The sequence below is a fragment of the Miscanthus floridulus genome, unplaced genomic scaffold, assembly GCF_019320115.1.
Source record: "Miscanthus floridulus cultivar M001 unplaced genomic scaffold, ASM1932011v1 fs_487_1_2, whole genome shotgun sequence".
NCBI classification, from domain to species: domain Eukaryota; kingdom Viridiplantae; phylum Streptophyta; class Magnoliopsida; order Poales; family Poaceae; genus Miscanthus; species Miscanthus floridulus.
The window spans coordinates 22,392-40,000 of record NW_027096826.1 but is presented as its reverse complement, the minus strand read 5'-3'; the positions used below and the strand labels follow the sequence as shown (position 1 = coordinate 40,000).

The 17,609-nt window shown below is 42.0% G+C and overlaps 2 protein-coding genes across 2 annotated transcripts; one reads left to right on the top strand and one right to left on the bottom strand.

Moving 5' to 3' along the window:
- Nucleotides 1-2,828: 2,828 nt before the first annotated feature.
- LOC136531951 (uncharacterized) lies at nucleotides 2,829-8,058 on the top strand. Its single transcript, XM_066524605.1, has 9 exons — nucleotides 2,829-3,162; nucleotides 3,238-3,286; nucleotides 3,381-3,472; nucleotides 3,975-4,104; nucleotides 4,252-4,328; nucleotides 4,421-6,048; nucleotides 6,311-6,727; nucleotides 6,807-7,545; nucleotides 7,663-8,058. The coding sequence occupies exons 2-8, from the start codon at nucleotides 3,284-3,286 to the stop codon at nucleotides 7,343-7,345; spliced, it is 2,886 nt and encodes a 961-aa protein (XP_066380702.1). The 5' UTR covers nucleotides 2,829-3,162; nucleotides 3,238-3,283; the 3' UTR covers nucleotides 7,346-7,545; nucleotides 7,663-8,058.
- Nucleotides 8,059-8,112: 54 nt separating this feature from the next.
- On the bottom strand, nucleotides 8,113-14,216 carry LOC136531952 (probable LRR receptor-like serine/threonine-protein kinase At1g67720). Its single transcript, XM_066524606.1, has 15 exons — nucleotides 13,721-14,216; nucleotides 12,483-13,029; nucleotides 11,791-12,296; nucleotides 11,542-11,674; nucleotides 11,386-11,457; nucleotides 11,237-11,305; nucleotides 11,089-11,160; nucleotides 10,773-10,841; nucleotides 10,436-10,590; nucleotides 10,120-10,361; nucleotides 9,841-9,967; nucleotides 9,364-9,429; nucleotides 9,078-9,261; nucleotides 8,868-8,993; nucleotides 8,113-8,755 (listed from the first exon to the last, which is right to left on the bottom strand). Exons 1-14 carry the CDS (start codon nucleotides 13,812-13,814, stop codon nucleotides 8,963-8,965), a joined length of 2,367 nt encoding a protein of 788 aa, XP_066380703.1. The 5' UTR covers nucleotides 13,815-14,216; the 3' UTR covers nucleotides 8,113-8,755; nucleotides 8,868-8,962.
- Between the last annotated feature and the right edge of the window lie 3,393 nt (nucleotides 14,217-17,609).

Below are 17,609 nucleotides of genomic sequence, written 5' to 3'. Positions count from 1 at the left end.
ATGTAGGGTCCCTTACGGGTAAGTTAAGAGAGTTAGTGGACACATCGGTTAGAACAAGATATAAATATTATGTGGTGGGCTTTGCACAAACATAAAGTCCCATCAAAGTACGTAACCCTCATCAAGGACATGTACAACAATGTTGTGACTAGTGTTCGAACAAACGATGGTAATACAGATTACTTCCCGATTAAAATTGGACTTCATCAAGGGTCAGCCTTAAGCCCGTGTCTCTTTGCCTTGGTAATGGATGAGGTTACCAGGAACATACAAGGGGATATCCTTTGGTGTATGTTATGGCGACAGATCCTTGAGTAAATAGAAAACTAGAGTTATGGCGGCAGATCCTTGAGTCTAAAGGTTTTAGATTGAGCAGAACTAAAACTGAATACATGAGATGCGACTTTGGCGGAGCTGCACAGGAGGAGGGAGATGTGAGTTTGGAAGGTCAAGTAGTGCCTAAGAAGGATACCTTTCAGTATCTGGGATCGATCCTACAGAGGGATGGAGATATTGATGCGGACGTTAACCATAGAATCAAAGTAGGGTGGATCAAGTGGCGGCAAGCTTCTGGCATTCTCTGTGACAAGAGGGTACCACAGAAGCTAAAAGGCAAGTTTTATAGAACAACGATTAGACCGGCTATGTTGTATGGAGCAGAATGTTGGCCTACAAAGATTCGACATGTTCAACAACTGAGTGTTGCAGAAATGCGTATGTTGCGATGGATTTGTGGTCACACAAGAATGGACCGAATTCGGAACGATGATATACGTGACCGCCTGGGGGTAGCACCAATTGAAGAAAAGCTTGTCCAACATCGGTTGAAGTGGTTTGGCTATGTCCAAAGGAGATCTCCAGAGGCACCAGTGCATTGTGGAGTCCTAAGCCAAGCTAATAATACGAGGAGAGGTAGAGGAAGACTGAAATTGACATGGGGGAGGCAATAAAAAGATATTTGAAAGCTTGGGATATATCTAGAGATCTATGTTTGAATAGGAGTGCTTGGAAAGCAGCTATTGAAGTGCCTGAACCGTGACTTGGAGCTCTTGGTGTGTTTCAACTCTAGCCTACCTCAACTTGCTTGGGACTGAAAGGCTATGTTGTTGTTGTTGTTGAGTACTTTATATTGTTTTCCTAGGATGTGCTTTTTTGTTTCTGGGTGATTTCTCTTGGAAATCCCAAGGAAGTGTCTGGATGTATTCTGAAACTGTGTTATGCATGCCTCAAAAAGAAGAAAAGAAGAGAAAATGTGTTATGCCAGAAACATGCATTGTTTATAATTAAACATAACTGAATTAGGGATTGTCATTAAGGCATTAACCAAAATGGAGTTAGGGTGCTTTTTTTCTAGTGTAGAAATTGCTGTGTATATTAAAATTTGCATGCTTGCAACACGTCTAATATGGATTGTATTTGAGTGGTCTCTTTGTTAAAGAACATGTGAAATTAGAGTTCTAGTCTTCTAGAACACACTGTTCCTCATCTTTACGTTATCTACATAATTCTTGCATGTGTTGATATGTTGCTGTTACTCCTTGGTTTAGCTATCCTTATATGTACATGCTGTTACATGAACCAATTAGTTTTTCCCTGAAGAGATTATGCTACCTACTGATTTGTTGAGGATATAGTAATCATGATCCTAAACTGTTTAAGAACCATTGGTGTTGTTTGCATGTTGTCGCAACAAGTTATTCCCTCGAGTCACAGATAAGTGATCTTTTGCGCTGTGTCGGTGTTCTCGGACCACCGACGAGTAAATTTGTATTTGCGCGTCTGGCTCGGTTGTTGTGCTCGGAGGACACAAGGGTTTATACTGGTTCGGGCGGAACGTCCCTACGTTCAGTTCGCTGCTGCTCGTATTACCGGCACTTGGTTTGCAGTAGGGGTTACAAACAGGCGAGAGAGGGAGAGGATCCCAAGTCTCTGGTGGAAGGAGTGAACGGGTGCTGAGAGCTCGCTTGCCGCTCAGCCGTGTGCTCGTGTCGTGCTCTTGTGTTCAGTTCTCCCCTTTCATGGGGCGCCCCGCTTTCCCTTTTATAGGCGAAGGGAAAGCGCGGGTTACAGAGCAGGAAAAGGAGAAGAACGAGAGAGAAGGCTTCCAGGGTTGTCAGGTCCTTCCTCTCCTTCATGCGGGTCCCGCCGATCCTGTAGATGTCAACAGGGATTGCTCCATGTCGTGGCCCTGTTCGTCACTGGCGCCATGCGCAGGCGTCATCTGCCAGTCATGGCGTTCTACTCCTCCCGGCGGACGTCGTGGTGAACTGACGCGCCTGTCAGTGTTCGTACGAGGATTAGACAGAACAGCACCGGCACGTCCGACACTGTTCTTGATGTGAATCCCCAGGTATGGCCCGTCATGGCCACGGGTTACATCGAGGCGTGCCAGCCTCTTCCCTGGCGTCAGAGTTTTGACCCAGGCCCATACGCTTGGACCTAGAGTGGTTGGCGGCGTTATGGGTCCCCGTCGGACGAGACGGAACCTGCGTCCTCGAGGTTGGGCGAGACGGAAACCGCGTCCTTAGGGTCGGACGAGACGGAGCCCGCACCCAAGGGGTCAGGCGAGACGGAGCCTGTGGCCTCGAGGTCGGGCGAGACGAAGCCTGCACCCAAGGGGTTTGGTGAGAGCGAGACGGAACCCGCGTCCTCGGGGTCGGGCGAGACGGAGCCCGCGGCCTTGGGGTCGGGTGAGACCTTTTAATACGTCTCGAGTCATCCGTGGAAGTCAGCGTGGGCGCTAACTTCCTTGCTTTGAGTATCCCTAATATCGATACCCGACACGCTGTGTGCAGTCTTAAGTATTTAAACATTGATCATCAACACCTCTTGACATAGTTAGATTGAATATGTGAAAATGAAATGAGCATATCTGTCTTGAATAGTAGTTGCATAATGTTATGATATTTCTGTACTTTGTAATTATTGCAAGCAATGGAAACTAGCAGTCAAAGGTATACGTTATTGACTGTGGACGTCTTATTTGTGACGGTAGGGAGGGTTCTCTTTGTGTAAGAGTTAGATACAAAATTTCTGCTCTTGCTTAAGCAATGATGGATTCTTGTCAAATGTGTACAGGTATATTACTTATGCCAAAGAAGAAGAGGCCATCCGGTGTATTCAAGCTGTACACAATTTTGTCTTGGAAGGGAAAGTGTTAAGGTGAGTTTCTATACTTTGTTCTCTTCTTTAAGTTTTGCACAACATAGTAACTCAAATGGTTGTTGACTGTTGCAGGGCATGCTTTGGTACCACGAAGTATTGCCATGCATGGCTGCGAAACATGGTACAATTGTTGCTTCGTTCTGATATCTTCATTTACTTGGTACTTACTCTACTACCCTATTCACTTATCCTGAATGTTTCTTGTCTTTTCTCAGACATGTGGGAATCCAGATTGTCTCTATTTGCATGATGTAGGCGGTCAGGAGGATAGTTTTACTAAAGATGAGATCATCTCAGCATATACGAGGTAGTACTGAGCTATTTTAACATATGTTGTGGAACCTTAGTTTCTTGTTCTGCTTCCTTATCCATTTTAGCCCTAAGTCATGTGCTAGTCCTGGCTATCACTTTCCTTCTCTGTCTAAACTACTTGTACTCACATTGCCTTTTTGAAAAAAAAATTATTTTCCACTTTTGGATATAATAGTTAGTCCCTTGAAGCCATGCAAGCAAAGTCTTACTATGTATAAGCTGTTGGTGTTCTCTGTGGGTTTATTTACAAAAATGTGTCTTCTTCAATGTGGATGCGTATTATATTAAGTGTTGCTTTGATGAACTCATCCCTTTGTCAAATTTTATTATGTATAAGCTGTTGGTGTTCTTTGTAAGTTGATTTAGAAAAAAGTATGCGTGCTTCAATGTGGATGTTTTATTATATTATTAAAGTACTGCTTTGATGAACTTTGTGTTAAAACAATTTTGATAGTTTCAATTGCTACTTTTCATTCACTCTTCTACATTCCTGTCAGGACTAGAGTCCCCCAGATGGCATCTAGTGTTTCACAAAGACGTACAGGCACTGTGTTGCCTCCTCCAGGAGATGATTTCTCTTACAGTGCGGTGGTTTCAGCCAAGCATACATTCAAGAATGGAACACTTGTATGTTCTCTATGCTGAAAATTCAAAGTGCATTGGAAGACGTGCCATTTTTTAAAACTTAATGCTGCTTTCTAGTCTAGGTTTAATCGCTGATATTTCATCATGTTTTGGCTTACATACTCCATTAACTGGCCACCATCTGTGCAGAATACTACCAACCAGCCCAGACTTTCACCTCCAAACAGTAGTTCTGGGAGGTCCACACTTCCACCAGCTGCCTCATGGTATGGTTCCTCTAAAAGTCTTCTGCTACCTTTTTGCTATGCATTGAAGCTGAGGACTGTGTTACTGATTTTTCCCCCTTTTTTATGTGCAGGGGGCAGCGTGATTTGAATGCCAGGGCAACAGTTACTGGGGCGACATCATCACAATCTCATACAAAACCTAAATCAGAATCACAGAGTAATCCATTTTCAAGTTCTTCAGTAATTTCCAGTACAAAAACACCCTCTTCGTGGAATGATGATACAAGTACAGCAACAAAAATGTCTGAAGGACAGCAAGTGTCAGAAAAAGACTCTAAAACCTTGCAGCCGTATAAGCCTGGTATTTCAAAGGAAACACAAGCTCTATCATCACTGGACATAGATTTCTCGACAATACCTTCAGCTTGGAATGACCATGACATTGTAGTATCAGATGGGATGTCAAAAGGAAGCGATGAAAATCAAGTTGCAAATGAAAATGGCGAGCTAACCCATCCAGCATCTAAGCCACTGGTTTTATCTAAGAAAGACATAACAATGAACAATATTACCAGCAAAAGTCCTTCAGATTTTGTATCAAGTATAGCAATATCTAAATCAGATGTAAGTACGAGTGATGGTGACCACTCATTTACCAATATTACTCCCAAAAGCCCTACTTCAAATGTCGTAGACTGCCAATCTAGTCATGCTGCTGGGGAGAAAATATTGGAGGATATTGGATCCAGGAACACTGACATGGAGAAGCTATCTGCTCAAATATCTTCAGTAAACTTAGGTGGCAACAATGATATTCAGAGTATGGCAGGAAATCAACAATCAGATGTAATGCCATGCACATCTGTTGATGTGCCCATGGATCAGAATTTTGACAAAGACCAATCTCATATCAATCTTGATGAGCTCGTCTTACCTTCAGAAAATAAGGATACTATTCTATCTTGTCAATATAGTTCTGATAAGTGTCTTGATTGGAGTTCAGAGCTGCAAAATTGTAGTGTGACTCCTTTAAATGATATAGTAGATTCTTCAATGCTCACTGACAAACTTCATAGTATACTACTGGATGGTTCAAAGCAACCATCATATTCGTCATTTGCCCAATTTCCTAGTACATTGGATAATTTGTTGTGGAATGATACAGAAAGTAACCCTGCATTGACGATTGGCACTAGAGCTGCTTCACAGACGGGGTTTTCTTCTTCAATAAATAACACTTATGTCTTGCCAAATGGAGGTCAAGATGGGCTAGGGACTGTATATACACATGGTAATGTTTCTGGACATCCTGGAATAGGAAGTCATCAGCATAGAGCAATGGGTTCAGATAGTATAGGAAGTTTTGACAAGACCATAAGCGTAAATAAGGATGAGAGCAGAATAATTTCTGATATGTTGTCGTCAGAGTTTAATCCGTGGGATGATTCATATTCGACTGCTAACAATTTTGTTAGGATGCTTAGGGAATCTGAAAATAATGATGTCCATTTCACTGCGCCTTCATGGAAATCAGGAACTGGGAGCAAAGAGTCCAGATTTTCATTTGCTAGACAGGATAACCAAGGAAACTTGTTAGATTCATCTGTCAGAAACTGTGGTACTGGTACTGAGCAGAATTTCAGTTTGCTGCCCCAGAATTCTCGAGGAAATATTTACCAGAATGGCCTTGCATTCCAATCTCTGGAAAATGATTTTTCCAATAGCAACTCTCTTGGTGTATTAGATATGGCAACTGCTGGTGAGTACTATGATACCTTTTCACTACTTTGCCTGACTGAGCAGAATGATAGGTACTGTAAATCGCAAAAAAAAAAAAAATTGAATGATAGGTACTGTAATTGAATGAACTTATTTCTGTGTGCTGCACTTATTTTTCATTCAGTATTGGTAAAGATATTCTGACTCATGCAAATAGATTGTTGATCTGTTGGTGCTTATTATGTGATTTTTATGTTTACCAGTGATAAGTTTATGTGCTTACGAAGAATTTGCTTTCTCAGGTACATCGAGGTCTAAAATATCTGCACCCCCAGGATTTTCAGCATCAGCAAGAGTCCCCCCTCCTGGATTTTCTTCTGCATTTCCATCCCAGGATAGTTTGAACCCCACTCCTGGGTTTCCTTCTGGAATTTCGTCTCATGATGGGTCTATCCCCCTTCCTAGTTTCCCTTCTGCATTTTCTTCTGGAATTTCAGCTCAGGAAGTGTCTAAGCCCCCTACTAGACTGCCTTCTCTATTTTCTTCTGGATTTTCATCTCAGGATGGACCTAATACCTCTTCTAGGTTCCCTTCTGCATTTTCTTCTGGACTTCCATCACAGGATGGCCCTAACCCCCCTTCTAGATTTCCTTCTGCATATTCTTCTGGATTTTCATCACAGGATGGGTCTAATAAGTCATATGGCTCAACATACCAAAGTTTGTTTCCTGTCTCAGTATTTTTTCTTATTTTCCTATAACTAGTTTGATTTCTCATGCCTTTTGCGGTTCTTCACAGACAATCTTCTCCGGGATACTGTTTTGGGTGGCAACAGTAATCATTACCAATCTCAGTTTGGAAGGCACGAAAGTGATATGGAGTTTGATGATCCTGCTATATTGGCTGTGGGCAAAGGGCTGATGCCTGGAATTGGCGATTCAGGGCTGGAGATGAAAAATTCTCCTGCTTTTCAAGCACAGTCGCAGCCAGCAAGTAGCGATCCAAGGTTTCAGTTACATGTACAGCCAAATGTGCAGTCTCATCAAAACCTGAGATTCACAGACCCTATGCAGGATGGCTTGAACCATATGAATGATAATTACCTGGTATCCAGATTTTTAGCTCAGAACCATGGTCCTGTATCCCCTTATGTGCAAATTCCTCAACAACCCAGAAACTCACAGGTTAGAAATGGTCACTGGGATGGGTGGAGTGATTCGAGACAAGGGAATAACACCCCTATGTCAGACATGTCGAGGATATTATATCCAAGTGAAGCGAACAAGTTGCACATGCTGGGTTCAAATGATATCTATAACAGAGCCTTTGGAATGTGATTGTCTCCTGGGATAATGTGTGACTTTGAGCTGACATGTTCTAACTTGGGGCATTTTGTGGAAGTAATTGATTGCACAACACATAGTATACATGAGGTGGATAACGGTGTTGTGCTTATGAGCTGGTACACGAGTATTTATTGCTATTGGAATTGATCAAAATGAACCTGAGTTTTGGTCCAGCCATTTGAAATTACCAGGTATGCATGCCATTTAGTTTTTTTTTTTTTTTTGTTAGTGAGAGCAGGTGTTTTATGTACTGGTGCACAAACAAGTTGAAAACCGAGCTTCCTTTTGGTTTATTTGTTGATGATCAGGTTCATTCTCCTCTGTGATTTGAGAAGCTTGAGTGAAAAGAAAGATTATGTGCCGAGAAGAACAAAGCAGCTGAAGCTGAAATAGATAGAGAGATGTCTATAATGTGGTGTAGTGTGACTTGTGAGTGAAAGAGATTAAGAAGCTTAGGTGGGCTTGGCTTGATGGCAGTTTGATTTCTCGTGTCTGTACATGATGATTTTGGTCGGTGTTTGTAGTAACTTGGTGATCGGTGGCTGTATTAACTTGGTAGTTGACTGGCGAGTACATGCGTTTTGCACAGGGAATTGAGTTTATGTTAATTAAGGGAATTGAGGTGACGGTTTACAGGAAAGTCATAATCTGTCAGTGTTACCCATGGTATAATAATATACGATACTGCACTGGTTTATTTGCTAGCATTACTTCATTTGTTTCAACAAAAAAAAAAAATCCCCTAACATTTCTTAAAAACAAACACTATGCTTCGATTTGCCTGCCAAAACTTTGTTCCCTTAGTCCCCAGTTAGCTAAACATAATAAATCCTTACGCGTTACATACAGCTCAGGGACTGGGTGGTTCTCGAGCTAGATGGTTTCCTCTACATACAACTTAGTGGTTCTCAATCTATGAGTAGGTAGCTACCTGAATGAAACGGACTCAAGACTGGAAACCCATAGTCCATACATACGTAGGTACATATACATACATACATACATACATACAAATAAGGCTGAGGATTGCTGCAATATTCTCATCTCATCTGAGACCCGGCCGCATGAGCAGCTCGTCGAAGGATGCTCCGTTCTGCTCCAAGTACTACCTGAATTGTTGTTCGCGGACGACGAGGCACCACCCATGGACCTGTTGCTGTTGGACACGAGCAACTGCTGCTGGATGATAGAGCGCTGCATCTATTGGGGTCCCCGCTCGATGGCAATGGCGTCCTGGATCTCCTTGAGCACCTCCGAGATGGGAGGCCTCTGCGCGCCCTTGGGCTTCACACACATTATCGCCACCTCCGCGATCTTCCACACCGACTGCAGGTCATAGCCTCTGTCCAACGATTCGTCAACGATGGCGTGGATGTTCCCGCTCTCGATGTGCGATCGGGCCTGCCAGGTTCATTCGTTTACTTCAGTTTTTACATCCATTGCTTTTGCTTCAGCAGAAACGTCACTGACGGAACAGGAAGCAAAACTGATGCTAGTACTATTCTCTTCTTACCCACGCTACAATGTTACGGCAGTTGAGCCCAAAGTTGTCATTCGAGATTGGTTCATGGCCAGAGATGAGCTCCAGTAGAAGCTGTAGATGTCGCTCTACTCTGTCAGCTGCTGCGAGATATAGTACCTAACCACACCAGAACAAAATCGAATGTAAGAGAAGATGAAACAGAATGATACAAAACACCTCAGTCAGATTGCTTGGCCTTACTCTGGGTCCAGGTATCCCACTGTTCCTCGAACTATACTTGACACATGAGACCCATCCACTGCAGGTTCCGATAGCCCAAAGTCTGCAACTTTTGCTCTCATGTTCTTGTCTAGGAGAATGTTGCTGCTCTTCAGGTCTCTATGGATGATTGTTGGGGAGCATCCTGTGTGCAGATACTCTATACCTGATTTTTGCCATTTCACATTCAGAATCAGAACCCTGGTGTGGCTAATTTCTCCATATTCAATATACAATTAGTGAATTGTGAAACCAGCAGACCACAAACCTCTTGCAGAATCTTCTGCAATCTCAAGACGCTTCAGCCAGCTAGTTATCTTTACATTATCAGCTCCTGTGAAACACCACCAAAAGTTTACCCTCATTTGTATATGTTTTCTCTTTTTTTTTTTTTTGCGAAAAATATGTTTTCTCTATTGACCATGGGGTGCTATCATCTAACACTTAATGTTGCTGCTAGGGTTGAATCACAATTGAGAGCTAAACTAGAGTTATCTGTCATACACAAAAGCCTGTCTATCATTAAGCAGAATCTGATCTAACTTCATGTTTGAATTCAGTTAATTAAGCATTTGTGAATGCTCTGCAGTTCCAAAAGATGTAAAATAAAATCAACAGTACAACAGAAGCATTCTTTTAAGTTATATACCAGAAACAAAACTTGTGGCAGAATAACTATCCACCTACTGACAGTTTGTCTTTGATCATACAACGTAGATTTACCACCAGTTGGATGTGGACTTACCACGAAGGTGCTCTTTTAGTGTCCCATTATGCATGAACTCGTACACTAATATGTTTTTGCCATCTTGCTGACTGTAACCAAGGAATGTAACCAGGTGTCTATGATGTATTCTGGAAAGCAATGTCACCTGAAATAAGATGTTAGTCAGCTATATATATGCAAGAACACTAAGGTCCATATTTCAGGCTGACATAATTGAAAATTGCATAAAAATATACAGAAGGGTTTATCCGGTTATGCAAATATTTTTAACAAATGTGGTGAAGTATGAGAACAAACCTCGTTCAAGAATTCTCGGATTCCCTGATAGGAGTCATTTGTGAGAAGTCTGGCTGCAATCTCTCTCCCATCAGCCAACTTCCCATAGTATACTATGCCAAAGCCTCCAGAGCCAATTCTTCTCTCAAATTTGTCAGTAGCATCTTCAATTTCAGAGAAAGAAAATCTGTGTGCTGATTCTGTAGCTACTTCACTAAAATATGAACCAAGTTTTTTTGCTGGTGCTGCAATAACAACAGTGTCTGGAGATGGCAAAAGAATCACTGCATGCCCTAGCATAATATCAGATATGTCAATTGAGCTAAAGAGTGTGTACCTTCATGAGATTTCTTCTTTCTCCTACATGTAATGAAATAGCATACAATAGTAACACCCAGTAAGACAATTGCTCTAATCACCACACATATAACAATTATTATGGTGTGGCTAATGCCATTGCTTACTATGTGAAGGACACTGTTGCCTGAGAAGCTGCAGGCATGTAACAATTTAGAACATATGGAAGTCATGCGACCATTCTAAGAACAGCATAGCTATTTGATCTACATATGTAAGCATTTTGATGTCACTGAAGAGTGAAGGCTTTCAAGCCACATTAGTATTCAAAAGCATGATCTGAAATTAATAGTCTACTTTAAGGACAGGATACTAACTTCAAAATAATGCTTCTCTTGAAAAGTGCTTTTGGAACCTGCCCAGACAGCTCGTTGTCTTGAACATATCTGCATAAGTTTTAGTTCATAATAAGAGCGGTACTTTTATTCCATAAAGATCCTCACACAGATGTACTCATATCAAAAAGCCTAAATCACTAACATCAATTTGTCTTTTTGTTTCTTGAGCAGAAAAAAATGTAAGAATTGAATACAAATTTAAAAAGTCAAAGGAAAATAAATTGAAGAAATACTATACAGTGATCTCCAAAGTCTAGAGATTAAGACAAGGTGCACACAAGGATGTTTAACTTACAACTCTTTCAGGTTAGGTAGATCTCCCAAAGAAGATGGCAATTCACCAGTTAACTGATTGTTCTCAAGGTGACTAGAATGAAGAAAAGCACCGTATATTAGTAGAATCGTTTCAGAATAACATATTATCAAAAAAACTGGAAACTCACATATACTGCAAATTACGGCATTCGCTGAAATCAGGAATTTGGCCAGAAAACGAATTACCATCAAGCCTTCTGCATTAACCGACATAAGTTGATCAGACAATATAAGCCAAATACTTAGACAAGATAAAAATAAAGTACTCAGTCCTTACAGCTCAACCAGCCCTGATAACTTTGTCAGTTCCACAGGGATACTTCCTGTGATATTCTTCCCAGACAATGTGCTGCAAGAAAAAAAAAATTATTAGGTGTCAAATACTATTTCATCAAGGCAAAAAATTGAGGGCAGAATGACATGGTTGTCATACATTGAGAATACCCTTGGAGAAGCTTTTGAACTGCATTGCACCCAGGACCATGATGCTGGTAAGCACGGATCACCACCCTCTTGTGCCCAACCTTCCTGTGAATATCGTGATACCATGCTGGCCATGATATTTGCTGTCAATGTTGCATACACCAATTCAGTCCCAAAGTGGATTTCTTATTCAGAAACATAAGGGGTTGTTGCAGCTAGGAAAAAGAAAAGGTAGCAAAACCGTGCACAATTTGCTTACCATCTTGTGATCCCATAGTAATTTGGACATATTTGTAAATCTCCAGGGCGTTCAAAATAGGTCCCTTTGAAGAATCATTCGTCTTCCTGAACCCAAACGAGAAAACAAACGGAAGTGTCAAATTCGTGTAGCCTGGTTCATACAAACGATATTTCCCTTGAGCATTCTCCTCCACGTCAACAGTTGGTTTACTGAGTGCTGGCATGCCAGGGACCTCTAACTTAAATTTCCTCATTTCATTTGGTGCCAGATCTTCAATTTCTGCAAAATATGAGACTCCCCAAGCATTTGCTGGGAAACCTTCCAAATCAAGGCGGTAGTTCAAGGACCCATCCTGGCCAACTACTGCTGTTTGCATGACCTTTTCAGGAGGTTCTTCATTGGTACCGACGAATATGGGTTTTGTAGTTGATATTCTTTCAGTCCCTGGAGCAACATCAACAAGATAATTTGCTCTCCTCACAGAATCAGATTCCCAGATTCTATCAAATGAATCATCAGGGTATCTGTGGAACAAGAAAAGGAACACTCTTCTGTTATTTGTTTGCATGAAACAAAATGCAGTTCTGGTTATAACTCAAGTTTATATTTTTTTAATTAACATAGAATTCTATTTTATAACTGTGGCCAGGTGTGAAGCCTATGTACAATGTAAAGGCATGAGTATGGACGGAGTTGTGCAGTGTTAGTACCTCACTGAATCATTGCTTTCTGCGCCAAAATTTATCCTCGCAGACAGTCCAAGAAAGAAGCGTGTCTCATCAGTGGTGTAGTAGAGCGATCCGTTAAACTGTCGAAGCTCGAGAGTAGAGATGAAGGGCTGTCCCGTGCTGGCATTGGAGAGACAGACACTGAGCGTGGGAGCAGCAGCCAAGATAATGGCTTCCTCAACGACGGGGGTGGTGGCGTCGTCGACGACAATGGTGGACCAGGGAGACGCGCAGATGGAGATGTCGAACTTTGGGTAGACATTGCTGTTGTCGAAGTTGCCATAGAGGAAAGTGGCCCTGACGAGGTAGCGCATCCGGTTCCTGACGTTCATGGTGTAGCAGTACTTCCTGTTGTCCACGGGGAAGTAGCGCACGGTGGTCAGCTGCTGCTGGGTCTGCTGCAGGCCGTTTTGGACCAGCAGCTGCGCGGTCTGGCCGCCGCCGGAGACGAAGGTGGCGTCGGAGGTCCACTGGATCCCGATGGCATCTGTGCGATCACGAGCTCCCCTGCAGTCCAAGCTGATGAAACCTGCAGGGGCAGGATGGGAAGGGGCAAATTGAATTAAAGATGGTGAGGTTTATATTTAGTAGAACACACAAGTCCCCAAGCTAGTTGCTTACTCCGTTAGCTTAGATTTACTGCTAGTATCATTTATGGAATGCAAACTAACTAAGGCCTTGTTTAGTTCCTCCTCCAAAAGCTTACACCCTATCCCATCGAATGTTTGGACACATGCATGGAGTATTAAATATAGACTAAAAAAATAACTAATTGCACAGATTGCGACTACTTTGCGAGACGAATCTTTTAAGCCTAATTAGTCCATAAATTGACAATAAAGTGATACAGTAACACATGATTAATTAGGCTTAATAAATTCGTCCCGCGGTTTACCGACGGATTCTGTAATTTGTTTTTTTTATTAGTATCCGAACACATGACACCCCAAACTTTACACCTAGAACTAAACGAGGCCTAATTAAGGGGACCCCAAAATCAAACAGGGGGTCAGTGTGGTGGATATGCACATTCATCTGCTTGCAATTTCGCAAATCTCCTGGAGAAGCTGGAACATTTCGCACCCATGACATTGGCTATGAGTATGAATGCGTAAAGCTGGGTAGAGAAAGGGCGGCGCCGCCGTAAACAAAACAACAAGAAAAAAACGAATCTTTGGAGAAGAGAATGGGGGATGGATGGGAACGGCAGGGCGGCTCACCAGGCTGCGCAGCGGACGGCGAGAGGAAGCGGAGCAGGTGGAAGTGCACGTGGAGGAGGAGAGCAGCGGCGGCGGCGGAGAAGGCGTCAGCCATGGAAGTTGGCTTGCGAGGTCCTCCGGCCCCCCTATCTCGCAGGCACCGCCACCGCAGGCGCAGGGAGGGAAAGGGAGCAAGGCAGCAGCAGCAGCTAGCTGCTCCTTTTCGCCCGCCCCCAAACCCAAAGCAGCTGCGCTGCTTCTGCTTCTGCTTCAGCTTCTGCTGCTGTTACTGTTACTAGCAGGAAGGATCGATCTAGTAGTACTAGATTAGCGTGTTGGTGGACATGACTACATGAACGACATGGTTGGAGGAAAAAATTCCACGCCCACCTTCTCACTCTAGTACTCTACTCCCCTCCTCTCAAATCTCAATCAACAACTGAACATAACCAACAACAAGGAGATGGAGATGGAAATCCAGCTTTTCTACCACACCTTCCCGTCTTCATGCGGCGCTCGTCTTTAACTATTGATAATAAAGTGACTGATTGCAAAATAATAAATAATTTATATTAAGTAAACAAATCGAGATAGGCAGGCAGACATACATTGGTCGTTGGAGAGAGAGAATGTGTATGACTAAAGATGGCAACGGGGAATTCCACGTCGGAGAATAAGCCACCGTCCCTGTCCCCGCGGGGGGAATTTTCTCCGTCCCTGTCCCCGCGAACAACCACGGGGAGCCTTCCTCCACCATCCCCGATCCCCGACACGGATTTTGTCCCTGCGGGGATCCCCGTCCCCACATACAGCAACACACATGCATAAATCTTAAGGTTCACAGATTCACACTTGCATAAATCTAGCAAAGGTTCATAGATTCATAAAAGATCACAGATTCATAAATCCTGGAATACTCATTAGTCTAATCAGTATAGCAACATAGTTCAGCAACACACGCCAACACAGATGTCCACCGTCTGGACATCCAGATCTAGGTGTCCAGCACATAAGCATACACACAAGAACAATTCATAAATTCTCCGTTGTCATCTGTAGTCCACATCTAGTTGGCCCTCGGCCGTCATAAAGTTCAGCCTTGTCAAAAGAACAGCTCTAGCTTCAAACTCACAGGAGTGCAAGTCCCTGCATACAGCAAGCAACAATAGTCAATAGAAATATAGATCCTCAATTTTGTGGCAACAAAGAGAGTTACAATGCATTGTCAATTAACAATTTTCAAATAATACCTCCATGCCATCTTGTATCTCTTGAAGACAAGTCCAAAAGGTGGCTGTTTCTTCATTGTCACCTAAAAAACAATTGCAAAACATGAATTAGCAATCATGATAATAGAAAAATGTGTTCATAATGATATATAATTAGAACAACTTATAAATCTTTGTATTTGTTTCGAAGCCAATCTTGTGAACACATTAAGGCCTCCAATATCTCTGGAGTGAGCCGGCTACGATGCTCACTAAGGACCCTTCCACTTGTGCTAAAAGCAGATTCAGATGCAACTGTAGTAACTAGAATAGCATAAATATCTCTTGCAATCTTCCTCAATGTAGGATAACGTGTCTCAGCCACCTTGCACCAATCAAGAATATTGAAGTTTTCAGTGTTGATTGGGACCAACTCATCATCCAAGTACCTATCTGGCTCAGATTTGAATCTTACTGTTGTTGGTCTCCTACTAGCAACTCGTGCACTAATTGTAGATAGAACACCTGAATTTACAAGTGAAGCAGCTGTTGATTCTGTGTTATCTTCATCCTCTTCCACTTCATAATCCTTCATCAATTCATATAGAGAGATTTTCACCTCACTAACTTTCTCTAAACACTCTAAATGTGACTGACCAGTAAGGGTCTCAAGAAACCCAACCAAGAAATCAGTCTTAAATCGAGGATCAAGAATAGTGGCCAAGCCCATTGGTCCTTGAATCTCCTTCCAGTACTTATCAAATTTCACTATCATTTCAAATGACATTTGCTCTATAATAGGATTGCCACAAACAGCCCACTGTCTAATCTGCTCTTTAGCCTCATAAATTTTTAGGAGTTGAATATTTGCAGTCACATAATTTGTTCCAGAAAATATTTCAGTAATGTCATTAAACAACTTGAGCCTACCAGCCACTTCCCTAGCAAATTCTCATTCTTCTTCACTAGGAGCACAATCAAATAGCTTCTCAACACGTGTTGCACGGTTAAAAACAGCCTTGTAAGGTAAAGCAATACTAAGCATCTTGTAGGTAGAATTCCACATAGTTTTACAGTCAAGACCTAATTTGTGTTCAGTTTTGACCTTGACATGCTTAGCAATCTCTTCAAATTTCTCTACTCTTTTAGGTGTGGCTGTCCAAAAGGCAACACTTTCACGATTTTTTGCAATTGAATTCTTTATGTGGGACATGGGACTGACTGTCTGCGGGTACAAACCGGAAGCGGAGGAGAAAAGAAAAAGGTTGGTTTGGGACTTTCTTCTTCGTGCCCTGTTCGCTTGAAGGAATTTAGAGGAATATGGATGAATTTAGAGGAATTTGCAAGAGCGTAAACAATGTTTTTCATACGTGTACAGTGAATGCCGGCTGAAATTGTGAGAATTTCCTATCCGTGAGCCGAGACGACTCAAATCAAATCCAACCGAGCTTTGGTGCCAACTTAACAGCTCCTTGTCCTTTTTTTCTTGATGAGGAAACAATTCCTTGTCCTTGTGACACAACACAAAACGCCCCGTTGGAGAGCCCCACCGGCTAACTTCTGTTAATCGTTTTGTCTGGGTTGCTAACATGTGCACATGGCTTTACCAAACATATTTTGCTTTCAAACAAAACAGCAATCTGTAGATACTATAATGTTTTTCTAGTTGCAAACCATAAAAGTGCAACGCTCGAATGGGATGTCAGGAACTAGTACATATTAAAATTAAGGGGCTCTTGCGTTTTTATCCTTATTTTGTATCGAAATTGTGATTTTGCCCATATTTTTTTGGCTTTGTGAATTTACCCCTATGATTTCAAAATGAAGCACCACTTTGCCCCTGCTCCGTCATCCACCCCTAATTGTGTTAAACTTTGTACAAAAGGACATGAATGCTCATACGATTTTGCCCCTGTTTGTTATGCCTAATTGTGATTTTACCCTGACTTAGAATTAGGCATTTTTATTGTATGCTGACAATTGATTAAATTTGGTCAAACATATTTGGCATAACTTGTAATTATTTGAACTCAGATTTAATATTGATAAATATTCAAAATTTTGGCAACACCTTTGCTATATTTTGCTAGCATCATGACAACAATATGAAGCACATATAAAACACATAAGAAAAATCATGGAGAACCACAGCATTTCAAAGTCTACCATACAACATGTCAACATGTCCACAAAAGTTGTGAAAAAAACATGTCCACAAAAGCTACAAGTCTACACCATGTCACATGTCCACAAAAGCAACTGCACCATGTCAACATATCCATAAAAGAAACAAATCTGCACCATGTAAACATGTGCATAAAAGCTACATCCATCTCATTCAAGGACCACCTAGAGACCTAACAAACTAGCTATCCTTCCTTCTGTTCGTCCTCCTGTTCCCCTCCCTCTGAAAAGCATTGAACAGGTTGGTTAGTAATGATTACATCAATAAATAAGTACACCAATACAACTATGACTTGGCTAACTGCTGCTCTCTCCTGATTCTCTTCCTCTGACCACTTTCAAGAATGCATCAAGTGTTCCCTTATACTGGAAGCAATTAGGAGGACAAACTGGCTCACTTCCTAATACGAGACCACGTGTGCATGAAGGAGAGCATCTGAATTCAGACAGGATCTGGAAACACTGAAAACACATCAGCAACAATCCTCAAGTCTAATACACTAGTTTGAGGGTTAAAG

Bases quoted from the DNA above. Each gene is read 5' to 3' on its own strand.
- LOC136531952 (XM_066524606.1), bottom strand. From the start codon at position 13,814: ATGGCTGACGCCTTCTCCGCCGCCGCCGCTGCTCTCCTCCTCCACGTG. The intron at 13,030-13,720 runs GTGAGCCGCCCT...CTGCCCCTGCAG, and splicing joins GCCGTCCGCTGCGCAGCCTG to GTTTCATCAGCTTGGACTGC. The intron at 12,297-12,482 runs GTACTAACACTG...CTTGTTCCACAG, and splicing joins GAAAGCAATGATTCAGTGAG to ATACCCTGATGATTCATTTG.
- LOC136531951 (XM_066524605.1), top strand. The intron at 3,473-3,974 runs GTAGTACTGAGC...CATTCCTGTCAG, and splicing joins ATCATCTCAGCATATACGAG to GACTAGAGTCCCCCAGATGG. The intron at 6,728-6,806 runs GTTTGTTTCCTG...GGTTCTTCACAG, and splicing joins ATATGGCTCAACATACCAAA to ACAATCTTCTCCGGGATACT.